The sequence below is a fragment of the Canis lupus genome, chromosome 15 (assembly GCF_011100685.1).
Source record: "Canis lupus familiaris isolate Mischka breed German Shepherd chromosome 15, alternate assembly UU_Cfam_GSD_1.0, whole genome shotgun sequence".
NCBI lineage: Eukaryota > Metazoa > Chordata > Mammalia > Carnivora > Canidae > Canis > Canis lupus.
In genome coordinates this window covers 13,422,606-13,449,814 of record NC_049236.1, presented here as the reverse complement: position 1 = coordinate 13,449,814, position 27,209 = coordinate 13,422,606, and the positions used below count along the sequence as shown (strand labels likewise).

Here is a 27,209-nt window from a genome sequence, read left to right as displayed (position 1 = left end):
GAGTAATCAGACATAGTCTCTTCCCTCTAGAAGTTCTAAATCTAGTGTGGAGATACACAATATACCACAGTGGTGGTTATGTGTATAGAAGAAGAAAAAAGAGGCACCTAACCCAGTCTTGCAAGTTTGGACAGAGCTTCCTGAAGGAGGTAAACTCTGAGCTGAATCCTGAAAAATGAATGGCACATACCAGCAAAGAGGTATGTATGTTCAAGAATGGAAAAATGAAAATATAGGAACAGATGATCTATCCCTAAAGGGTAATTATGATAAATAGGGCAGATAAGTGACAAGGCTCTGCTTTTTAAGCTCCTATAAAGTTCACTAGGAACATAGCTATACCCTGGAAATAATATGCATGCACTGAATACATGCCCCAAAGACCTAAGGTACTTGATGATAAATAAACATATGGGTAGGAGTGGGTTTTGAGGAGAGCTCTTGTTATATGTCTTCCTGAGATCAGTCTTCTCATCTATAATAGAACTAATTTTGGGCACCTGGGTGACTTAGTGGTTGAGCATCTGTCTTTGGCTCAGGTCATGATCCTGGGGTCCTGGGATCAAGTCCTGCATCAGGCTCCCCAAGGAAGCCTGCTTCTCCCTCTGCCTATGTCTCTGCTTCTCTCTGTGTGTGTCTCTCATGAATAAATAAATAAATAAATAATCTTTTTAAAAAACAGAACTAACTTTGCAGGACTTTTGTGAATATGGAACTTTTTTATCTTATAAGGGGTCTGAATTGTAGAGAAAGAATGCAGATTTAAAGCCATATAACACCAAGTTTGAATTTGACTTTATCTACTGCCTGTGTGGTCTTGAACAAAGTACTTCCATTTCCTGGCTGTTTCTCCATCTGCAAAATGACAGTACTAATGTCACAGTGTTATGAGGATTCTATAAGGCAAGGCTAATGTATAACCAACACAACTGGTAAGACCGTATTGGTGGTTAAAATAATTAATTATTTTCATATTAGTTAGTTTATAGCTACTCCACTGAGCACTTTGAGTGCCCTCCACCCTTCTCCTGGGACCCCAAGTACTTCTTTATGATCCAGCAATTAGAAAGATGATGCCTGGCATAGCAAATCTTGGCAAGGAAATCTACAGATATTCTGATTGTACTGATTATTAAAAAGTTTGAATATCTAACAATTAGATAATGTAAGTGAAATGCCTGGTACTTAGTGGATATTCAATATATGTTCATCAAAATTATGAAATCAATCTATGGGTTTATTCTTTTTTAAAAGATTTTATTTATTCATGAGAGACAGAGAAAGAGGGAGGCAGAGGGAGAGGCAGGCTCCCCGCAGAGCAGGGAACCTGATGTGGGGCTCAATCCCAGGACCCTGGGATCACAACCTGAGCCAAAGGCAGACACTCAACCGACTGAGCTACTCAGGCACCCTAATCTATGGGTTTAGATAGGAAATGGCTCTCTACTGGGTGACATCCATTTATTCAATATATATTTATTAAGGCATACTATTTTTGAAGGTCTGGTTGTTTGCATCTAGGTGGAATTCCTTCTTTTCTCTGCTACCTCCAAGGAGTAGAAGCACTGATCTAAGGTTAAGAAAAAAAAGCAAATTCTTTGAGTACAAATTAGGAGCAAGGCGCTAAGAGTTTGACCCTTCACTGTGGACAAATAGAGGGGTTAAATGTTAAAGCATCCGAGTATCATGGTGTCTTTTATGAATGCTTGGCTTGGGCCCATGGGAGTGCCTGGTCCGATGACATGGGTGTTTTGGAAAAACTCCATGTTTATCCTCTTTCTACTGAGCACTATTCACACTGAACACTCCAGGTCACCAATGAGGGGCAAGGGGAGGAGGGGAGAAGAGAGGGCGGGGTTCCCACATTAAGCATTTCATGTTGCAAGCCGTTAAGTTTTGGGGTTGGTTTGTTATGTAGCAATAGATAACCAGTACAGGCCCAAAGAGCTAACAAATAATAAATTTTTCTTTGGCCTAACCTTGTTCTTCCTGGAAATAACTCCCTGGAAAACCCTTGGCAGAGATGGATATATGGGTTTCACTTTTTGGTATATATTCACAACAGTATTTTCCTTAGTTGCCTAGCATGGTTGGCACAAAGAGCTGCACAAGGTACGAGACCGTAAGTACTCAATGTAAGGTGGTCATAGTTCTCCAGGGAGACTTAGAAAGGTCCCTGCATCTTGCTATATGTACGTATACAATGAGATTTGGGGTTCAAACTCCTGTGTGGATTCCTTATTCTGGTGAACTCTACCAAGGGAGCAAGAAAGACTACTTTTTTGTTTATGCCCTAAGGTCTTCACTGACAGCATGTGAATAGCTTCCTAATCCTCTTTTCCACAGCTCCCATATCCTGAACATCTTTTAACTCTAATTGCCAGAACAGATACAGAAAAGAGTTGAGAGAACATGCACAAAGGAAAAGAAGGCACATCTGCTTCAATATGGCCTTTTTTGTACTCCTACAGCTTCTTAGTATTATGACCAACTGTTCTTTTTTTCAGCTGATTGGTGCCACAGCTCCTCCTTCCCAGGGGTCCAGGGGGCTCAATAAACAAGCACACACACACACACACACACAAAAAAAAAAAAAAAAAAAAGAAAAAGAAAAAGAAAAAAGAAATATTGTGAAGGAATACAAGTAAGTTACTAATCATAATATTTTTCGAGCTGTGATGACCTGAGATATTCTATTCCCTCCTCCATGATGGGAAGGAAAAGGTAGAAATTATGGAAAGGAAGGAAGTAGTAACTGAAGGGAGAAGAGATAAGACAGGCAAAGAAAGAGAACAAGGCAGGGAGAAGGACAGAAAAAGAGAACTAGATGAGGAGAATGGGAGGAAGTGAGAAATGGGAGAAGGGGAGGAGAGATAGGAATAAGTTTAAAAAGGGAGAGGAGGGAGGGAGAGAAGGAAGGATGAGATGGAGAGGAGACTAGAAATACTGGGTGAGGGGGAGGAAAGGAGTAGTAGAGAGGAAAGAGACTAGGGGTAGCCAGACAGAGGCTATATCTCCCTCTTCCCCTCCTGTTTGCTATCATGTACCAACCTTCTTGTCACTTCAACAACTTTGTTCCTCTTTCATAGTTTGTCTCTGGACCCTAATGCGATGATGTAAACTTCTTGGATGAAAATCCAACACCCTGGCCACTCAGTTCCAACTACAGGGCATGCTCTTGCCTCAGTCTTCTACTCCCATAGTCTCATCCAGCTTGGGTTCATCCTGGATCTCAACATCATCATAAACTTATAGTCTCTGAAATCTTAATTCCAAATATCCCACCCAGAGCACTGGCATCTGTACTGCCAGTTTACTTGCTCAAATACCCCACTGCAGTCATTCTTCAACACCGATGCTTCTGGGACGCCTGGGTGGCTCAGTGATTGAGTGTTTGCCTTCGGCTCAGGGTCCCGGGGTCCCAGGATCGAGTCCCACATCGGGGTCCCTGTGGGGAGCCTGCTTCTCCCTCTGTGTCTCTACTTCTCAGTGTCTCTCATGAATAAATAAAATCTTAAAAAAAAAAAACAAACCCAAAACATGGATGCTTCGAATACCTTGGCCCCCTTCCTGGCTCTCCTCTACATCCCCACAATCAGGCCTCATATGCCATCATTTGCTATTTTTTTTAAAGATTTTATTTATTTATTCATGAGAGACACAAAGAGAGAGAGAGAGAGAGAGAGGCAGAGACACAGGCAGAAGAAGCAGACTCCATGCAGAGAGACTGATGTGGGACTCGATCCTGGGTCTCCAGGATCAGGCCCTGGGCCGAAGGCGGCACTAAACCGCTGAGCCACCCGGGCTGCCCCATCATTTGCTTTTTTATATGTTTTTTTTTTTTTTTTAAGATTTTAAAAAATATATCTATTAATGAGAAAGAGAGAGGCAGAGACACAGGCAGAGGGAGAAGCAGGCTCCATGCAGGGAGCCCGAAAGGGACTCCATCCCAGGTCTCTAGGATCATGCCCTGGGCTTAAGCGGATGCTAAACTGCTAAGCCACCTGGGCTGCCCAATATGGTTTTGATTCCATATATATCCTAACAAACATTCTTGTGCAAACTCCATCTTGGTCCTCTCTCCCTCTGTTGTACTTGTTTGGTAAACACCCAACCCTGGATGGCCTCAAGAATTTGTCTTCTCTCTGCCTGCACCTGAACAAATACCTTCAGTGATTTAAAGCCGTGATCTAAAACACCAAGTGAGCTCTTAATATTGCTCACAAGTCCTACTGACTAGTTATCTTGAGAAAACTAATTTTTCCATTCTTAAAAGATGGAAAAATGAAAAAAAAATTGTATCTTCTCTCTCCTCAAACATCCTACCTCAAAATCTTTACCCTTAATTGATGTTGCCTTTTCTTTACTGAGAAAGTACAATTTTCAGACAGGAACTCTACCTTCACACTTTCCTGCAATGGTGCCCTTCTTGCAACTCCTATTGCAAATTAATGTCTTTGTCTCTTACTTTTTAAAAAAATATACGTTTTTAAAGATTTATCCATCCACTTGAGAGAGAGAGAGAGAGGAGAGAAGTGCGTGCATGGGATGTGTGTGTGTGCCGGGTGAGGGAGAGAATCTCAAGCAGCCACCCCGGTAAGCACAGGGCAGGGAGGGGGCCTGAATTCCACCGACATGGGCCAAAATCAAGAGCTGGAAGCTTAACCAACTGAGCTATGCAGGTGCCCCTAACTCTTAAAACCTCTTAAGTCATCTCAGGTCCTCCTTTTGCCCCTTTGAGTTTTCTTCTCAGGGGGTTACCTGTCTCCCTTTCTATCATCACATCATCCCGGGGAGCTTAAGTACAAGCCCAGCACAGCACTAGCCAACAGAACTTAGTGCAGTGGGTATGTTCTCTCTGTGCGATGTCCAATACAGTTGCCACTACCGCACGTGCCCATCGAGCACTTGAAATGCGGTTGGTGTAGGGATCCTTGGGTGGCTCAGCGGTTAAAGCGTCTGCCTTCAGCCCAGGGCGTGATCCTGGAGTCCCATGTCGAGTCCCATGTCGAGTCCCACGTCGGGGTCCCTGCATGGAGCCTGCTTCTCCCTCTGCCTGTGTCTCTGCCCTTCCCCTCCCCATGAATAAATAAATAATCTTAAAAAAAAAAAAAAAGAAATGTGGTTGGTGTGACGGAAGCACTTAGCTTTTATTTGTATTTAAAGAGATTTTCCTCACGTGCAGAGCAATGGAGTTATAGTTAAGGGGCTTCTCACCGTAATTAGAACATAATCCCAACTCCTTTCCACACCCAAAGGGCCTGTACCACCAGCCTGGGCCTTCCTCTCCCACACTCCGTTCTCTGCCTCATTCATTCCCACAGCTCTGCTCTCTCTGACCTTTCCCAACACAAGCCGGCTTAGTTTTTTTTTTTTTTTAAGATTTTATTTATTTATTCATGACAGAGAGAGAGAGAGAGAGACAGGCAGAGGGAGAAGCAGGCTCCGTGCAGGGAGCCTGACGTGGGACTCGATCCCGGGTCTCCAGGATCAGGCCCTGGGCTGAAGGTGGCGCCAAACCGCTGGGCCACCCGGGCTGCCCCGGTTTAGGGTTTTTGCATATGCATTTCTTTTTGTGGGACACGCTACCCTGCTCTTGCTCTTTCCAAGCCTTATGTCTTGGCTTAAAGGTCACCTCTGCAGAGGCTCTCTCGGACTGCGCGCGCCCAATGACATCCATCCCTCCTTATTCTTCCGCTTTTTTCCTGCAACGCCTGTACGGCTATTTCTTCCCTCCTTGTCTGTCATCCACCCCTTCCAGGTTGGCCTGTCCAGCGCGGCGGCCCACCCCCGTCCCGCGCAGACACTAGGCTCTCTCTCCCGCGCGCCGCGCCGCAGACTCGGGCTCAGGCCCGCCGCGGACGGCGCCCCACGCAGCATCCGCACACCCGCCGCCCGGCCAGCGGGGATGAAGGGCCGGCGGGGCGGGGACGGGGGGGGGGGGGGGGCGCGAGCCCGTACAGGAGCGCCCGAGCGCAGGCGCGGAGCGCGCAGCGGAAGCCCCGCCCCTTCCGGCCGCGGCGCGGACGCCTCAGCAGCCACGGCGGCGGGGCGGCGGCGGGCGCCAACTGGGCCCGCCCCCTTGCCCCCGCCCCGCCCCGCCCCGCGCCGCCGCCGGCCGGGCCGCTGTCAGCTCTCCTCGGCGTCGGGCGGAGACGCGGTGTATGGTGAGCTGCTGCGGCCGCAGGCTGCTGCACGTCCTGGGCCTTAGCTTCCCCCTGCTGACCCGCCCGCCGCTTTTCCTCTGCCCTCGCCGCCTCATGAAACCGCTGGTCGTGTTCGTCCTCGGCGGTCCTGGCGCCGGCAAGGGGACCCAGTGCGCCCGCATCGTCGAGGTGAGGCCCGGGCAGCTGGCGCGCTCCCTGGGCTTGACCGGACGCCGGGTCGGCCCGTCCCGCCGCGCCGGGCGGTCCGCGCCCCCGGGAGCCCCGGTCTCCGCGGACTACGAGTCCCGGCGACCCTTGCGGCGCCCGCGTGGCGGTGGTCGAGGGTCCTGAGGCGCGCGGCCTGTCGGGACTCGTAGTCCACGTCCCCCCGCCTCGGGGGCGCCCAGAACGGAGGGGGACCGCTTGGGGTCGCTTTGTTCCCGCGCCCCTTTTTCCTTACAATTTGGGGACCAAGTTCGTCTGGAGAGTGGGCTGGGAAGGGGATCCGGGAGGATCAGCCTCCGGGCCCCGCCGCCCCCGGCGCGCCGAGGTCCGCGTGTGGCTGGTGGGAGGTGGGTGCGGGCAGCGGGAGCGCGGGCGGGGTAGGTCAGAGGCGGCGTGCGCTCGCGGCTGTCCCGCGGCGGGGCCGGCTCCTCCCCTCCGCCCCTGCCCGCGCGCCCTCTGCGAAGCCCGGTGTCAGCCCTGGGAGGAACCCCGGGGACGCGGCGATGTGCCCGCGGCGCTATGCTGGCCCCGGCCGTGGCCGCAGCAGCTCCGAGGCGCAGCCGGGATTCGTGCGGTGGAAAAGCCGAGCCGCGGGGTAGGAGTTCAGGCTGCAGCCTCCCGCCTGGCTCCGGCCCCGCTCCGGCCCCGCTCCGGCCCCGCTCCGGCCCCGCTCCGCCCGCCGCCGAGCCCCCTCCTCCCTCCGACTCCCCTTTGCGCTCTCGACCCTAAGGCTGTGCACCAGATTTAAGCTCAGCGTAAAATACCTCCCAGCGCTAAGATTGCGTACTTTCTTTGTTGTCGCTTCACGACGTGTTAGGGTTACCGGTTCAATTCTGTTATTTTTCAAACAGATAAACGTGCTTAGCCGCAGTGACACTGAGGAGAAAGGCTTTATTGGCGAATCCGGGGAATGAAATTGGAGGTAAAGGAAAACAGAGGATATCTAGAAACGAGTGGTCCTGTAGAACACCCAGACAACCCGTGTGACACTCGGTGACCACACAAGGTGTGACCCAGAACTTCTAAAATAATGCCCTCTTCCGTTCCAGGACGTGGCTTACAGCGTTACCTTCGGGCTTTCACTCCTCTCCTGTGTTCATACAATCCATCCATGTCCTATATTTTATTCTCTAAAGAACGTCCAAAGAAAGTCAAATGGTAGCATCTACTTCATCGCTATTTTACAGATGTCTTTATAGTTATTGGTCATTTTTAGGAATAAAAGTGGAGCTAAATCGACCAAAAAAAATACAAATATTTTTCTTATTTTTATTGGTTCTTTTAACTTTTTAAGACAAGTGGCAATCGGATGATTTCAGGTTTGTCTGCTTTTAATATATGAAATACATGTATATGGTATGATAGGGGAAGGAGAAAAGATTTCAGAGTCAAACAGACATGGGTTTAAATCCTCACTCTGCTGTTTACTATTTTTTTGTTTTGTTTTGTTTTGGTTTTTAAGATTTTATTTATTTTTGAGTAATCGGTACACTCAATCTGGAGCTTGAACTCACAACCTGGAGATCAGGAGTGGCAAGGTCTACAGACTGAGCCAGCTAGGCAACCCCCCATTTACTGTTTTAGTCCCAGAGAAGTTGTTACATTTAGCTGGCTTCCTCTGTGAAAAGAGAGAAATAATACCTATCTACTATGGTATTTGTGAATATTAAATAAGGTCAGATATCTGGCACACATAGATGCAGACTTTTTTCTCCATTTTAGACTTCCTGTTCTTAATTTTTGACATTGGTTATTTATACTTTGAAGCTGTATTACTTTAAAAATTGGTTTGTGACTGCTATATTTGAATGCATTTAAATATTTTGTCTCTGAATCATGACCTGGTTTTAAATATCTACATCTAAACTAATAATACTCAAATTACTCCACTGCTTTAAAAATAATCTACACATTCTGTAGCTAGTATTCTTTACTCTGTTCAGTAATGGCTGATAATGTTTTAAGTCTGTTAATTACCAACTAGAAGACTTCCATGATTAAATGTTTCATAATGTATTATTCTTTAATATTTTGGCAATTATATGAGCTTAAATTGTTTTAAATTGTCATCTTCTTTCATGAAAATAGTTGCTCTTGATTCCAATTGCCATAAACAAGTTGATTTAGACAAATTCAAAATAGTTTATAATTTAGCAATTGCTACCTCCTCGCTGACTAAACAATGGAATGTCTATGAATGTTAAGTCAGAGGGTTCCCTGCCCCATGAGTCTTTTGTATTTTGACTCAATATTTTATTTCATAGGCAAATATAAACTGAATCCTAAACAATTGTAATTTTGGGGACTAAGTTTTTTTCTGTACAGAAAAAGTTCTATAAGTCAAGTTTAAATTTCCTGTCTATCATGCCAGCGCTAATTTAGCTCACAGAGTACCTGAAATGTGGCTGAAATACAATTTGGGGAGGTGGGGAATTACACTGATTTCCAACTCAGCCTGCCAGAAGTACCTATTTGGGCCTGGCTATAGAATCTGAGAATATCTGGCCCTCCTATGTCCTGGGGCATTGCAGTTAGTGATGAGGGTATAATGGGAGGGAAGCTGGTTTGTATGTCTGTATGTACTTACTATCTCTTTTCTCCCTTCCATCTCTTCCCTCCGTCCCTCCCTTCCTTGAGGTGAGTTACCTCTGCTACTTACTCTCCTAGACCTTAAGGAAGAAAAGGCAAATCTGATATAGTATCTTCTGCAAGTGTTCTGAACTGGGAAGGGAGGATTTGAGGGAGATTTGGGGTTTGACTTCGCCCTTTTGTTTGTATTGGTCCTCAGTTTTATTTTCTGATTAATGGCTTCTAAATCTGTGGCCTCTTGTACTCCATTTGTCTTTGAAAATTAGCCATTTTCTAAATTAGTGCAATCCTTTCATTAGTTAAGTGCTTAGAGTCATTGTGGAATAACTTGTTACTAAAAAATCAAGATGGAGAATCTGTGTCATTTTTTTAATTTCTAAAATTAAGCTTTATTTATAATGTTTTGGCCCAAGAAAAATTTTGGTGCCATAACCTAAATTTGTCTTTCAAAATAACCACAATTTTGCATGTGTTAGCTGGAAGGATACTTAAACCTCCTCCTTTTTTTAAAGATTTGCATACATAAACAATCTATGCTAAAGCTTATCTCCATGCCAAATTGCTTTCTTCAGAACCCCAAAAGCATTCTTGTCATTTTGTGTCATAACTCTCTCCAGGGCCTATATAGGTAACTCATACTTCGTATGGTCTTCCTACCTACCGTGCTTAGAAATGTTGGGATAGTATTAACTTTAAGCATGTAGAAATAAGAAAGTTGATTGTATTTACCTTTGTGTTTCCAGTGCTGAACATTGTGCCTGGCACATATTAAGGGCTCAATAAGTATTTTTTGAGTCAGTAGTTTTAGAGGACCCTGGTTTGTCCTAAGATGTAAAAAGTTTTAAAGTTTGGTCCCCAGGGGGCGCCCAAGTAGCAGTTAGCTCTCCCAATTTCAGGACGGAAACGTTTGAATGAGACTCAGCTGTCATACTCAGATTTCTTTTTTTTTTTTCTTTATTTATTTATGAGAAACATACAGAGAGAGAGAGAGAGAGAGGCAGAGGCAGAGGCACAGGCAGAGGGAGAAGCAGGCTCCATGCAGGGAGCCCCACGTGGGACTTGATCCTGCATCTCTAGGATCACGCCCTGGGCTGAAGGCGGCGCTAAACCGCTGAGCCACCTGGGCTGCCCCATACTCAGATTTCTTATGTAACACTTTTGCTTACTCTCACTGAATAAAAGGTATGGTTGTGAAAATCTGCTGAGTGTTCTAAAACCAAGCTCCTGATTGCAAATCCCTAAAGCAGATTATGGTTCATAGAAGAAATTAGATAGGAAGATCCACTGAACCTTGTTTAATTAGGTCTTTCTCTCCTTTTGGTGGAATAGGATAGAGTAAGAAATAGGTTGGTTTTGTGTATATATATATATGTATATATATATATATATATATATATATATATATATATATATATATATATATAATAGAAAGTTTAAATTATCTGTAGAAGAGGTAGTCCACAGAATTCCCGACTCTTCTGAAGTACCACCTTTTTATTAAAGCTGATTGTAACAGAATTTTTTTTTTTTTTTTTTTTGGTTAAGAACTTGTAGGAGGGGAGAATATACTGAGATATTACTATCATTACTTTTGAAAGCTTGCTCCTTTTATGTACTTGGTTGGGAAAAGCTAAATCACCTCTAATTCTGATGTTATTCATATTAGCTGTCTAATTTTAATTGCTTCCCCATGTCTTTCTCAATATTCTTAGACATAAAAATGCCAGTGTATATGTTTTTTTCACCTCCAGATGGGATTCTTCTATTTTCTACTGAATATATCATGGATATCTTTTCATGTCTTTACATATATATTTAATTTATTCTATTAGTTGCTGTGAATATTCCATAATATTCATATTCATATTCTATAGCATAGGTGTACCATTCCCCATTGATGGACATTCAGGATAGTCTTCAGGAATTGTTTTAATATTGCAAACAGTACTTTAAAAAACTTCCTTGTAAATATGACATTGCATATGGATACTTTTTTTGTAAGTTAATTCCTAAAAGTAGGATTGCTGAGTCAGAGGATATGCATATTTTTATTTTAATTGATAATTAATTGTCAATACTTTTCAAAAACATTATACTTATTAGATTTCTATCAGCAGTGTATGGTTCCTTATTAGCACAGGATGGTTATCAGTCTCTTTAATTTTTGCAAATTTGTAAATCTCCTTTCTAAAGCTTTTCTGAGTAAATTCCTCATTTTTTTCAGTAAGTATATAAAAGTAAAAAGGCATAATTTTAAAGATTTCCTTTTACTTGTCATTTATTTAGTTTTTTGAGAGCTAGGGATTGTGATTGTTGCTGAGATGAATAAGGCACAGATCCTACTGTTGAAACCTTACAGTTAGTATGGGGGCAAGGAAGTTAATTGGTGACTACTATAGAACAAAGTGGTAAGTCCTATGATACAAATGTACTAACTATACCATTTAAATTTTAGTCTAGTGGGTCAAGGAGGTCTTCCCCAGGTAGATGATATGTCTGAAATCAATTTTGAAGGACAGTAGGCAAGAAGCTGGGAGATGTGGGGGAAAGAATACTTAAAGCAGAGTTACCCTTGAACAGGGCAATTGGAGGTTTCATTTCTGAGAAAAGCCTAAGGAGAGTAAACCTATATGAGATTGACCCAGAAAACACTTCCTGAATACAGACTGTGTGATGTATCTGTATATAGGGATATAGGCTTCTAGGGGCTTTCAATTTATGGAGATAGACACACACTTAATAGAATTTTATGAGAAAAGATATTTAAAAGTTTTACAAATATTAAAGTTTAACATTACATTGCTTTAACACTGTTTATCTTTTAGTTTGCTTTCTGAACTATATTGTAATGTCTCCAAGGGTGGGGACCTGTCTTTTACTCCTCCTGCCTGGTGTTTAAAATGCTTGCTCATCTTGGGGGATCCCTGGGTGTCTCAGCGGTTTGGTGCCTGCCTTTGGCCCAGGGTGCGATCCTGGAGTCCCGGGATCGAGTCCTGCGTCGGGCTTGGAGCCTGCTTCTCCCTCTGCCTGTATCTCTGCCTCTCTCTCTCTCTCTCTCTATCACGAATAAATAAAAATCTTAAAAAAAAAATGCTTGCTCATCTTTCAGATCTTAGTTTCATACAGAGATTCCCAAACATTCTCAGTTCATGGTGCCCTTAGTGTCTCAGTAATTTTTTCACAACTACCGTAGTCCAAAAGAAATATCTTAAGTTCTATTTGTTAAGTAATTAGATCTGAACAATACTTAGGTATAGTGAAACAACTTGTGATCTTTGTCCACATTTCCTGACTTAAATAGCTCCCAAAAACCCTTGGAATTTCCTAAGTGTTGAGAGTTACAAAAGTGTTCCTTGTTAGGTTAATGAGGTGGGGTTTGGACCCTGCCTAAGGAAGGGGGATGTTTGGTTGCGAGGTAAACCCACCATGTGATCTGGGGGTTGGAACTTTCAGTCTCACCTTTTCCCCTTACCTCCAGGGAGGACAGTGAGCCTGGATGTTTTAATCAGTTGCCAGTAGCCAGTGATTTAATCAATCATGATTATGTAATGAAGCTTCCAAAAAAAAAAAAATGGAGGACAGGGTTCAGAGAGCTTCTGCGTCGGTGAACACGTGGAGATTTAGGGGAAGACACTTGCATGGAGTGGGCATGGAAGCTCTGTGCCTTTGGCTGTTCCTGAGTTACATCCTATTTACAATAAACCAGTGATCTAGTTAGTAAAATGTTTCTCTGAGTTCTGAGCCATTCTAGCAACTTAAACCCAAAGGGGGTCGTGGGGCCCTCTGATTTATAGCCAGTTGGTCAGAAGTGCAGGCAATACCTTTGACTTGGGACTGGTCTCTGAAGTGGTGGTGGTGAGGGGGCAGTCTTGTAGGACTGAACCTTTAACCTGTGTAAGCTGGCAATATCTTCTGGGTAGATACTGTCAGAATTGAGTTGAATTCTCAGACACTGCTGGTGTTAGAGAATTATTTGCTTTGTGAGGGAATCTGTCCCTCAAGTTAGAATTGGGTCCGGGAACCCCAGAGACTATGTGAATGGGTGGAGAACCTTGAATTTCTGATTTACTTTCATATTTTTAGTGCCCAGCAGGATATCTGGCATAAAAAGATGCTCAGTAAACATGTAAGTAGATTTTGAAGCCATTTAGACCTGGGTGCCTGCCTCTTGGTGAGTTACTTAAATTTTTGCTTTTTAGTTCTACTGAAAATTTGGGATATTAATCTACTTTTCATGGTGTTTATGAGGATTAACCAAAAGAACATATGTAATAAAATGTCTGGCAGAGTGCCTAATACATATTATTTGTGTAAGTTAGCACCCCCCCCCCCTTTGCCTACTCTATGCTTATTATCCTTAAATAGTCATGAAGGAAATGCTTAGAGCAGTGAGTCTAAGTAGCCACACTTTGGGTGCATTTTGGTACAAGTAGCTACATTCTTAGTCATTAAACTGAAGAAAAATTGAAAGGATATGAATTAATGTTGAAGAGTCATACCTGTGTATTGTCTATTAGGCAATATGTAGTGTTCAGATTCTATAGTGAGACTGCCTGGGTTTGAATTTCATCCTAATACCTACTGTGTGTGTGTGTGTGTGTGTGTGTGTGTGTGTGTGTGACCTCAGCCAACTCATTTAATCTCTGCTTAAATTTCCTCATCTGTAAAATGGGAATAATAAAATATAGGAGTGTTGTATAGATTAAATGAGCTAATATATGTAAAGTTCTGAGAGCAGTATCAGACATGTGGTAAACTATATATAAATGTTAGCCTTTTTTTTTAAGGGTTTATTTATTTAATTGAGAGAGTGAGAGCATGAAGTGGGGGAGGAGAGGGAGAAGCAGACTCCCCACTGAGCAGGGAGCCCTATGCAGGGTTTAGTCCCAGGACCATGAGAAGTTGCTCTAATAGTGGGACTTTTAGATCAGGTAAGAGGAGAAGGGTGGACGTGGGGGGATGACTGTCTTATTCTTCATATCATGTTGGCTTGATCACACTGACTTGTTAACCTTAAAGCCAATACTTTTAGCCCAATTGCCTATGAAAACGTACCTGCTCTAACATTTCTATTACTTTAACTTGACAAATCAAGAACATTTTTACAGGCTAAACATGTGATAAGAGCACTTAGAATTTAATAGAGAACAGGTATGAGTGAACATATTGTTTGCCAACAATTTTATGCTGCCTGGTAAATACAACTAACAAAACATTATTACTGGGGATCCCTGGGTGGCACAGTGGTTTGGCGCCTGCCTTTGGCCCAGGGCGCGATCCTGGAGACCCGGGATCGAATCCCATGTCGGGCTCCCGTGCATGGAGCCTGCTTCTCCCCCTGCCTCTGTCTCTGCCTCTCTCTTTGCTCTCTCTGAATGAATAAATAAGTAAATCTTAAAAAAAAAAAAAAAAAGGTATGTGTAAACTTGCATACCTGGCATAAAAACTATAGAGATATGAAAATCAAGGGATCCCTGGGTGGCGCAGCAGTTTGGCGTCTGCCTTTGGCCCAGGGCGCGATCCTGGAGACCCGGGATCGAATCCCATGTGGGGCTCTCGGTGCATGGAGCCTGCTTCTCCCTCTGCCTGTGTCTCTGCCTCTCTCTCTCTCTCTCTCTGTATGACTATCATAAATAAATTAAAAAAAAATAAAAAAAAACCCATTATTACTTTGGTAAAGGAAAAAGCATGAGTTGCTACCTACCATTCTCAGAAACTTTCACTTTGAGGGACTGGGTCCTATGAATCATGTTCCATGCCTGGTTTCCATCAGTCTTCTCCAGAAGACCCATAAGTTGGTTTTATTCATCATTAGGATGTATCTTTATCAACAAACAATTAAATATGCTTAACTTGGGGCTACGCAAAAGACTGCTGCCCTGCCTACTTTCTCTTTGGAATTTCTGTGATGTATTCATCACTGGTATGTGCTGTTGGAAAGTATTATGTTTAATTTAAAGGATAAGATACACGTTTATAATTATGTATGGTTTGTTTATTTATCTATTTTTTAGATTTTATTTACTTATTCATGAGGGACACAGAGAGAGAGGCAGAGACATAGGCAGAGGGAGAAGTAGGCTCCCTGCTGGGAGCATGAGGTGGGGGGGAGACACTCAATCCCTGTATCACGCTCTGAGTCGAAGGCAGATGCTCAACCACTGAGTCACCTAGGCATCCCAATTATGTATGGTTTAGGTAGATAACATAAATTAGTATTTTCTTGGTGTCTACGGGGAATAGAGACAGCCCAGATGTTTTGATTATGTAATTGGGAATTGACTTAATGGCTGATTTAGGTTTTTAAATAGTAGAATATTTTATTTGCTACTTACTTAGTAATTATTAGATGAGGCAAGTGGAAATGGTAACAATCTCAGAAGTGGTGGTGGTCTCAAAGGCAAGAGTGAAACAAGGATGGTCAAAATCTGACTGAATGGTAGTTAGGTCAAATATGCCTGGCTCTTTGTGTATGGATAAAGTTCTCTTCATCCATATGGTAGGATACAACCAAATGATAAAGTATATCAAGTTGGAGTTTCCTATTTATTTATTTATTTATTTATTTATTTATTTATTTATTTATTTTTTATTTATTTATTTATTTTTTGGAGTTTCCTTTTTAATTTCTACCAGCAGATTCTATTATTTAAAGGCATTAAGTAGCTTGATGGCAAAAGACTGTCTCTCTGTGTCTGTCACTGAGGAATTGCCCCAGATGCCCACTGTGGATTAATAGTCAGGAGACTTGGGTTCAGGTGCTTTTTTTCCTCTCCACTAACTGGCAAGGCAGTTTATCTCAATGTTCTCTTTTGTAAAAGGAGATGGATAGAAGTAGGTGGTCTTGCCAACCCTGAAACAAATATGTATCCCAAGACTTTAGTGATCCATGTGTAGTCACACTCAGAGGTAAATTATCCAGTCCCTCTGAATAGGTATACCTTCTGTGCCATTTGTGTTGTATGAATTATGAGCACCAAGCAATTGTGTTTAATAAATTCCCATGTATTTTATGTTTACATAGATCTTTAGGCTGATAACAAAGAATGTATAAGGTGGGAAAAGAAATAGCTTTCTGAAATAGAATTGTGTATGTATGTATTTTTAAAATTACAAATATGTAAGAAATGGGATATTAGGACCAACTTTCTTACAAGAAAGCATGGAATTAGAAAGCATCTAGACTTTGGAGTCAGACATTGGTTTTAATCTCTGTCTACCACCTACAGTTATTTTCACTAACTTCTATGATTCTGTATGCCGACCTCACTGAGTTGTTAGGAAGGTGAAATGAGATGATGCTTCTATAACATTTGGCTGAGTACGTGACACTTATTTTAGAAAAGATCTATAAGAAAGAAATAAAAAAATAATTTGGATAAAAATAGTTTTGGAAAGCATTATATTCTTTGTTTGCTATAACATAGGAAGTGATTGCTCACTGATCAGTTTATAAATTTTAGAAAATCTAGTATGGTATTTTAGAGTCTATGGAATATGAAAGATCTTTCTACTTAGAGAAAATATTTGGAGTTAGTTTACATTTAGAATTCCTAGAAAGGGTGGTGGATTTAAAGAAGTTTATAGTATAAATGCTATTTATATTGAAAATAGATTATTAGATGCCAAATGGAGCTAATGACCTAATGATGGGTTAAGTGTCGAGCTAATGCTGTATATATATATATATATGTGTGTGTGTGTGTGTATATATATATATATATATATATACACACACACACACACAGAGATACACACACACACACCTTAACGGTCCTGTTATTAAAGATGTGCATGCTTTTTATTTTGGTTACTTTTTTATTATGCAAGTAGTATAGACACATTACACAAAATTTAGAAAATATAGATACATAAAAAGAAGAGTATAGGGGCGCCTGGATGGCTCACTCAGGCATCTGACCGCCTCAGGTCGTGATCTCAGGGTCCTGGGCTGATCTCAGGATCCTTGAGCTTCCCACGCAGGGGGCAATCTGCCTGTCTCCCCTCCCCCTTCCCTTCCTTCCTGCTTGTGCTCTCTCTCCTCTCTCTCTCTCAAATAAATAAAATCTTTAAAAGGAAAAAAGTATAAAAATTACCAATAATCTTACCATCCAGAGAAAGCTACCATCAATCAGTATTTTGGGGCATACATATTCTTCCGGACATCTTTTTTTTAGTAGGCTCGTGCTATTATAAGTGAAAACAGGTTTCCTGCTTTTTTCACTTATAATATTATAAACATATTACCATATTAATAAATATACTTTTACCATGTAATCTATTTAATAATATACCATGTAGATTAGATACATTACATAATTAATTAATTCCCTGTTGTGGAAATTTTGTTGTTTGTGATTTTTCAGAAATTGTATTGTTTCTTCAAAAAATAACTTCATTGAAATGTAATTCACCTACCAAACAATTCACCCATTTGAAATGTATAATTCAGTGGCTTTGGGATATTACATTGTTAATTTTTTAAAATTGTGGTAAAATACAACTAAGATTTCTCATTTTAACCAGCTTAAATGTACAGTTGAGCAGTGTTAATCGCATTCACCATGTTGTACAGCCATCACCACTTTTCTAAAACTTATTTGATATAGAAACAGAAACTGTGCCATTTAGCGTTAAGTCCCTATTCCTCTCTTTTTCAGTCCCTGGTAACCTCTGATCTACTTTCTCCCTTAATGAATTTGCCTATTTTGTATTCTTCATACAAGTGGAATCACAATATTTGTCTTGTTGTGTTTGGCTTATTTCACTTTAGCATACTGTTTTCAAGGTTTGTACACATTAGCATGTCAGTACTGTATTCCTTTTTATGGCTGACTGATGTTTCATAGTTTGTACATATCACATTTTGTTTTTCCATTTATCTGTTGTGGGACAAGGGTTGCTTCTCTACCTTTTGGCTATTGTGAATCATACTGCAATGAACATTGACATACAAGCATCTGTTTGAGTCTCTGTTTTGAATTCTTTTGGGTGTGTAGCTAGGAATGTAATTGCTGGGTCCTATGATAATTCTGTTTAACTTGTTGAGGAACTGCCAAACTTTTCCGCAGTGGCTATACTGTTTTTACATTCCCATCGGCAATGCATAAGGGTTCCAATTTCTTCACATCCTTACCAACACTTAATTATTTTTGGTTTGTTTAATTATAACCATCCTAGTACTGTGAAGTGGTATCTCATTGTGGCTTTGATCTGCATTTCCCTCATGACTAGCATGAACATCTTTCATGGACTTGTTGATCACTTGTATATCTTTGAAGAGATGTCTATTCAAGTCCCTGACCCATTTTTTAATTGAGTTATCTTTTTGTTGTTCAGTTATAGGAGTTCTTTATTCTAGATATTAAGCCTTTGTCAGATAGATTATGTGCACACATGTTATATTTAACCTTTTGAGGAACTGCTTGACTTTCTCATAGTGGCCGCACCACTTTACCTTCCTACCTTCAGGGTATAAGGGTTCTAATTTCTTGATGTACTGGCCAACACTTCTTATCTGTTTTTTTCTTTCTTTTTTTTAAATAGCTATTCCAGTGGGCGTGAAGTGGTATCTTACTATGATTTTGATTTGTATTTCCCTGGTGACTAGTGATGTTGAGCAACTTTCCCACTTTCAAGCTTTCAAGCTTACTGGTCACTTGAATATCTTTGGAAAAATGTGTATTTGGATCCTTTGTCCTTTGATGTTATTGTTTTTTCTTTCTTTTTTTCCTAGAATATTGCATTTTAAAAATTACCTTTTTGTATTGGGTTATCTTTTTTATTATTGAGTTATAAAGTTGTTTACATATTTTAGATACAAATCCTTTATCCAGCTATATGATTTGCAAATATTTTCTCCCATCCTGTGGGTTGTCTTCTCATTTTTTTGATAGTATCCTTGGAAGCACAGTAGTTCTTAATTTTGATGAGGCCTTACGACTTGCACATTAGGCTTTCTATTGCCTATGATGCAGAGATTAAAAAACTGATAAGTTTTAAAAAGAGGGTAACTGGTAAGTATATGTCTTACACCTGTAACTGAGAGTAGAGGGTGGAGGAGAGAGAGGAGGAGAGAGAGTGGTGGATGGAAAGAAAGAGTGAGAGTAACAGATTCTTAACTACTTTCTTGACTGATTGTAAGGCATAGTTGATGCCACGGTAAGTCAGACTACTGGGCTGGGTGAGAGAAGTTGCCCATTTTGCAGAATGGTTTCCAGCATTCTTCCTGTTGTATAGTCATGGCAGGAAAGAAAATTTGCCATAAAATTCCCCATACATTTACCACTTTTTCCTGTATATGAAGAAATGAAGCTCTAATCAAGAACTGGGAGTCCCTTATATTTTGCTCTACATTATAGAAATGGGTATAGTTCTCTGTGGCCAACATTGAATTCCAGGCTGGGCTAGGATTTGATTTTGATGGCTGTGCTATCAAAAATGTGTATTCTTAGACTGACTTTGATTGATTGTTGATGCACAATGTTATATTAGTTTCAGGTGTACATAGTGATTCAGGATCTCTGAAGGTTATGCTATGCTCATGGCAAGTGTAGCTACCATCTGTCACTATATGATGCCATTACATTATTATTGACACATTTCCCTATATTGTATCTTCTGTTTTCATACCTTATTCATTCCATAACTAGAAGCCTGTATCCCCCACTTCCCATCACCCATTTTGCTCATCCCCCATCCCTCTGGCAAGCATCAGTTTATTCTCTGTATTTGAAGATCTGATTCTGCTTTTTGTTTATTCATTCGTTTTGTGGACTTTAATTTTAAATTGAGCAAAATGTAATGAAACTAAATTTTATACACCCCAAATTTAAAAATATGTACTATCTTTTACAGCCAAATAAATAATGGTTTTGCTCACACTTTCTTCTATTTGTACAGGTTGGTGGACTAAAATGAAGATGATTCTTTGTTAAAGTTAAGCAAGATTAATTATGTCAGAAAATGCAATTGAAAGAGGTTGCTTGGCACAGTAAAGTTCTGAAAGTGCTCCAAAGGGTTATTCTGTAGACTAGAGGTAGTACAAGTATATTGTCTTTGCCATGAAGGTGTCATTTCCAGAACAACTTGCTTATAATTTTGAATTCTAGTTTCTAAAGTGGGGCTTCATTGAAATATGTTTCCTTTTAAACCTTTGCTGCTGTGCCTTTTGGATTCTCTCAACTGAGTGTTGTCTCTAAATTTCCATCTGTTTCTAGGCTATAAAACTGGACTGTTTTCTGTCTCCTTCTATAACTCTTGACTTCATGCCCATGTAGTATGTTTTTGTGTTGCTATATTATACTTTTGTTTCTCTTTTGTTTAAGAAATGGATCACTTTCCAGAGAAAGTTTTATTCAGACATTTGAATTGGTTTTTGCTATCCTCTACAATGATTTAGTTTTAAATTTTAAAAGTTTTTGATTGTACAGGTACTGTTTCCCTTTCTTCTTGAAATTACATGTTTTTTTATATAGGGATTTTATCCTTAATGTGAGGCTATTTTGAATTTCATCTTGCTGTTTTCTTAGGATTTTATATATACATATGTATACACATATATATGTACATTTTCTTTTTAGATTTTTATTTCTAAGTAATCTCTACCCAACATGGAGCTCAAATTTATAACCCCGAGATCAGGAGTTCCATGCTCCACCAACTGAGCTAGCCAGACACCCAAGGATTTTATATTAATAAAACATTTAAATGAATATTAATTTTTCTTTGTGGTATTTGCCATTAGAGATGTGTGGATAGTATACATGCTTTAGATAAAAGCATATAAAATTAAAACTTTAAAAAGTTAATATGTATGCGTGTACATTATAAAAGATTCAAACATTTTGAAAGTACATAAAGTAAAAGTGAAAGTTCTCCTTAACTTCAGGGTACTCCTTATATAATCACTTATTAATTTTTGTATGTGTGCCTTTCTGGTCCTTATTTTTTTAAAAATGTAAATTCCATGCCCAACCTGGGGCTTGAACTCACGATTCTGAGATCATGAGTAGCTCACTCTATCAACTGAGCCAGCCAAACAACCCTCTGGTCCTTTTTTGACGTGTCTATACACAGATATAATGCATGTGCACATATGTGCATACATGTTGCCTATTTTGTGACTTGTATTTTTTTGTTTAGCAGTGTATCTTGGATAGCTTTCCATATAGATAGTCTACTTCATTTGTAATAAATACAATGATCTGTGTAGCCACTTGTATTTTGGTGAACATTTCTATTTTGTTTACAAATGATGCTGCTGTGAACATTCATATACAGAACGTCTGTGTGTATGTGTGACTGTTTCAGTAGTACAGCTCTTACAGACGGAAGTACTGAGCCAGAGGATGTGCAAACTTAAATTCTGATAGATTCTGCTATATTGCCCTTTAAAAACGCTGAACCAATTCACACTCCCACAAAGTATGAGGATGCCGGTTTTCCCTCACCTGCACCTCCATTCTTGCCATAGCCAGATAGAGCAGTCTTTTTTTTTATTTTACCAATCTGATGAATAGAAAATGGAATCACATTGTTTTAATTTGCATTTTCATGATTACCAGTGAAATTGAGCATCTGTTCTTTACTTCTTTTCTGTCAATTGTTTATTTTTATCCTTTGTCCATTTCTGTATTGAAGTTTTTTTATTTGTTAGTATGATCTCTTTATGTACAGTCTGTATTACCCCCTTTCACCTTTGTATGGTTAAGAACATTTTCTTCTAGGCCCTTGTTATTTGATTATATTTATGATATCTTTCTTTGTTCTGAGGTTTTTATTATTTATGTGGTCAAACATAAATCTTAGCTGACTTGGTTCTTTTTTTTATTTTTATTTTTTAAAAGATTTTATTTATTTATTCTTGAGAGACAGAGAGAGGCAGAGACATAGGCAGAGGGAGAAGGAGGTTCCCTGTGGAGAGCCTGATGTGGGACTCAATCCCAGGACCCTGGGATCACTACCCGAGCCAGAGATGCAATAGTGGTGCACATTATTTTTCTCTAATACTGTCATAGGGTTTTTGTTTTAGTTTTACATATAGTTTGATGTAGGAATCTGATTTAATTTTTTCCCAGGTGGGTAACTAGTTGCACAAGTATCATTTAATAGATAATCTTTTCCTCTTTGATTTTTAATTTCATTTAAATTTATTTAAACTTTTTTTTTTTTTTTTTTTAAGTAATCTCTATGCCCAATGTGGTGCTCAAACTCACGACCGTAAGATCAAGTTGTATGCTCTACTGACTGAGCCAGCCAGGTACTCCTCTTACTGATTTTTAAATGCTAAGTCTATTACTTATTGAGTTCCCATTTACACTTGGGTCTGTTTCTGGACTGTTGACTTTCATTGTTCTGTTTGCCTATTTTTATACTAGTGTCCTACTGTTTTAATTATTATAATTTTATAATATTTAATGCCACATGGTAAGACAAGTTCCCACTTCTAGTTGTTAAAATTATTTTCAGGTTTGGCCATTCTCCTTTCACATTTATACTGTCTGATAGGGATCCCTGGATGGCGCAGCGGTTTAGCGCCTGCCTTTGGCCCAGGGCGCGATCCTGGAGACCCGGGATCGGGTCCCACGTTGGGCTCCCGGTGCATGGAGCCTGCTTCTCCCTCTGCCTGTGTCTCTGCCTCTCTCTCTCTCTCTCTCTATCATAAAATATATATATATATATACATATATATATATATACACACACACACACAGATAAACTTGAGAATCAGTTCATTAATTAAAAAATTAATTCCAATTGAATTTTGATTGAAGTTGCAATAAATTCAGATTAACTTGTGGAATTTTAAAATATTTACAGTATTGCATCTTTCTATTCAGGAACACGGACAGAATGCCTTCTTTTTACTTATTTTTTTAAAATATTTATTTTTTTAAGTAAACTCTGCCCATTGTGGGGCTTGAGCTTATGACCCCGCGATCAAGAATCATACTCCCTTCCGGTTGAGTCAGCCAGATGCCAGTGTTTTTTTTTTATGATAGTGGTTTTAAGGATTTCTAATTTCTTTATATAATTTTTGTACGTTAGTCTTAGGTATAATCCTAAATTTGTTTTTATTGCTGTTTTGAATAAGACCTTTTAAAATGTATATTTTCTAATTAGTCATTGCTAGTTGATTGGTAAGATATTGATCTATTTGTTTATAAGCAAGATAAATTCCTGTTGGTTCTCATAAATTTTTAAATGTATTCAAATACATCTCTGATGCCAATTTTTGGAGCCTCTGCCTTTGAGACTATTTGCATAGTGGGTTGGATTGTCATTTGTTATACTATACTTGCTCTGTAGTTATTTATTGACTTTGCTCCTTTCTTGTGTACATTTGTATGCTGTTGAGCCGGTTTGGTAGATCTTTTCCTTAATTGGTATGTAATTTGTAGGTTAGCCGCTGATTATTTTGGCCTTTGCTTCAGGAATAACCTGAATATGTTTGTCTAGCTTCTCCCTGAAGTTAGCAGGTCTCATAGTAGGTCTTAAATCCAGCAGTATAGACCATGTTTTTAGAAGTATGTTCTTAAGGAGTTGCCTCTAGTTGTAATAGCTAATATCGATACTTTGCTGTAGCTGATGCATAGTATAGATATTATTTCTGATAGTATAGATATTCTGTTTATAAATGAAGAAGCTGAGATCTAAGAAAGGTAACATAAATTTTCCAGTGTCACACAGGGTTGTGAACAGAGTTCAGTTTTAAGACTTGATCCCTTAACTTTTACAAACGTTCAGTTTTCTGAGGATGTGATTTCATGCAAGGTTCTGTGTTCTTGTGGTTCTTGCTGAATTCTATTTCTCTAAGTGTATTTCTCCGTTAGTTCGATAATTTTGCAGATACTTAAAATGCTATGCTTGTATACATTACTGAATTCAGAATTTGGTATCCTTTGCGCATTTTACTCAAGAGTTGATTCGTAAATCCAAATACATGCTAGCTGTTACAGAGAACCTGAGCTATTAAAATGTTGTGGCTCTTTTGTGATGAGGCTTTTTACAAATTGTAGTCTCAAGCATTTTTGTCTCTTAGGGTGACTTTGTTATTTTTGGTATTCTTTAGGTAAATGATATTCTGATTTTAATGTTACTTGCTTTTTAAAAAATAAGAAACAAGTACAACTAGGTCTGCTTACTATTTTAAAAACCTCTCTTTTCTAAGGTGAAATAGAGGCAAGGGTCTTTATCTGAGTGGTTTGATACATGTCCTCCAAGTGTTCTCACAGGAAATGAATTAACTGAACTCTAGGCTCTTAGGCCACCTGCAACAATACTTGGGTTGTAGTGATATGAGTGTGTAGCTTGTAGGCCTTACAGTGTACGAACTGATCATTCAATTAACAAGATCAGAGAATGTTTCCTAACATTAACAAGACCTCTGTGCCTGTCCATTAATGTTGGAAGTTTTCAAATTATTGCTTCTGAGCTTCTGGAATCTCAAGAGGTTTCTGGGCCTAGTCTTCATCTTTGACCATTTTCCATTCCTTTCTAATGTAAGGAGTACAGATTGATTAAGAATGAGTGAGATGAATTAAAAGAGAAATACTGGAAATGACCAACTGGAATGAAGTTGAAGTGTGAAAATTCCAATTTACAGTTGCTATAAGGGCCATTTGGTATGTAAATCAGGTACTCACATCCTCCGTTATCTGAGAGCCTTCTGCAAACTGTTGGAGGAATATACAGGATTACACAAGTGGGCAGAGAGTATTGGGTGGTTTCTAACTCACCTTTGCTTTGTTTTATTTATTGTTCTTTTTGCCCCACCTCTGAAGAATCAGCCTCTTCCCCAAGCAGATGGTGCTGGTAAAGACTGAATTCCTTAAGAAAAGTTAATGCAAGTATAAAGAATTGCCTTATTATTTAATAGTAGGCTCTGGTCACTTTCTATATGTAGGTCACTGTTACATCCTGTTTACCTCTCCTGAAATGTTACCTGGCACTTCATAGATACTCCCTAATGTCTAAATGTAAATAAATAAATATTTATGGATTCAGAATAAATTCCAAGTATTGCCTGAATTTAGGTTTTCTTATATGAAGAGCAAAACATTGAGGAAAATGTTTAATGTTATAATTGTGTGCAGTTGAATGGATTATATCCCTCTTCTTTTCAAAATATAAATTTTTAAAATATCACTCTTTAATTAGAAAAAAGCACATTTCATGTTAATTTAAAATCTGTCTGCTAAAGCTTTTTGCTTAAGAAAAGGTTTAGCTCTGTTGTAACTTCCATAGCTTATAGTTAATATGTAGATTTGCAATTAAATAGGCATGGTGAAATGCAGTGCATATATTTGAAAATACAGTGAGAACAAACTAAAAATGAGATTGGAAATCCACTAAGCAACTTAAGTTAGCTATTACACTCAACTTTTCTCACACTGGATAATCTTTTGTTTTTCTTTTAATACTGATCTTTCTTTAATGCTGATTATAGAAAATACCCTTTTTCAAACTTCCTGTGGATGAAACTGGAGGGAACCTTAAATATTTGACCAGTTTTCAGCATCTGAGCACCGTGTAGTGGTTTTTACCTTCAAAATAATGTAAGTTCCCGAAGACTGGTGGATTCTGTTCTTGGAAGGTCCTTACCAGACATCTCATTTAGAGTAATTGGAAAAAGTTCTATTGGAAATGCCTTTGAAGTGAATGGTAGGCTTTTATAAAATGTTGCTGGGAGGCTGTAGACTCTAAAGCTGTTGTTTGCAACAAGCACCAGACTGGTGAATCTGGATGACTTTGGATAGTCCTTGCAGCATTTCTGGGTATTCTGTTGGCGCATTGTTGACAGTATATAACCAAAATTTAGATTTTAGGGTTCATTAATCTTTAGGGAATGCAAAATAAACTTAGTCTTAAATGCTTCATAGATACATCCACTATTTTAAAGGACATTCAATAATTTTAATGCACACAGTTGCATTAAAAATCTATTTATACTTAATATATCTGCTATGTGTCCTTTCTTATGAAGCTCAGAAGCAGCCCCATATACTTTCTAATTGCCACACTAACTAGAGGAGGTATCCAGCAGCTGGATCTCTACTCGCTTCCAAGGACTTGCCATTTATGCATCATTTTTACCTTGAACTCTTTTATGAGGTTGTTGTTTTGTTTTTGGTTGTTTTTATTGATTTTGTTCACATAGAACCACATTACTTAAATTAAGAAAGAAGGAAAGACGATTGCTGATAAGTGAGAGAAGTCCCATCAAGATGACTAGAGATTTAATACTATAAAATAGTCAACATTCGCCTAGTTGTAGTAAAAATCGAGTGCCATTCTATCCTTATTGAGAACATGGTGCTTTTTTTCTCCCTCCAGATTTTAGTATGTGGTTTATAAAAATTGATTGAGTTGTTTTTCAGTTTCTCAACGGAGAAAATGAAAGTAAAAAGCTCAGACCATTACTCTAAATGAATTTTTATACATTTGTCACTTGAAAACTATTTTTAGTTGAATGGTAGCTTGTAATTGTATTTATTGTAGTTTATAGTATTTATAACCTGCTGTGGTTTTGAATGTTGCTCTTAAGATCGCAGTTAGTGACCCACTAGGTTTTAATTGCTAGGAAATTTCAGAGAATGTGAAAAAGTTTTGGTTAAGCCTGGGGAATAGCCATTCTTGCTTTCCTCAAAATTGGCATCAGTGACTATTTAATGACAACAGAATGCTTTAAAAACATGCTGCCTAAAGTCTAGCTGTTATTAAAATACCATAATAGCTAGTGTGTAAGTAATAGTTGCTTTTTTGTTGTAGAAACTCTGTGGTAAGAGGAAAGCTTCAGCAAAATCCTTAAAAATATAGTATAAAAAAGCAGTAAATAGAGGATTTTTAAAAATGGGATATGGATGAGAAAGAGGAAGACACATGTTTAGATCTGACATGGTTACAGTTATTTAAATTCCTTGTTTCCTTTGACTTTGCAGTTAAGGTTGTTTTCTTTCTTTTTGACAAAGTGTGTGTAATTATTTTTTAAAATATCATTTGTATACCTCTACAGTTTACAACTAGTGTCTCTTTTAAAAAAGTGATATGCCAAAACCCATTTTAATGCAATATAAAGCTTGGAAATTTGAGCACTTCAATGTCAGGAAACCAACACCGTATGTACTAATTTCTAAATTACTAGCTGGGCTTCTAAATGTATGTTGTTCATGCAGCAGAGGCAATTCGTACAGAGCAGTCTGTGTGGTTGGTGCTTCACTAAGCATTTGCCATTGTTTAGTACTGTTT

General features: G+C 39.4%; 1 protein-coding gene across 1 annotated transcript in view; it reads left to right on the top strand.

Annotated features, from left to right (window-relative positions):
* The first annotated feature begins 6,094 nt into the window (after nucleotides 1-6,094).
* The window catches only part of CMPK1 (cytidine/uridine monophosphate kinase 1), a 33,259-nt gene continuing 12,144 nt past the window's right edge, over nucleotides 6,095-27,209 (top strand). The window contains exon 1 of the mRNA XM_038558111.1: nucleotides 6,095-6,335. Coding sequence (XP_038414039.1) covers nucleotides 6,165-6,335 — 171 coding nt within the window. The 5' untranslated portion in view covers nucleotides 6,095-6,164. The remainder of the gene's footprint in view (nucleotides 6,336-27,209) is intronic.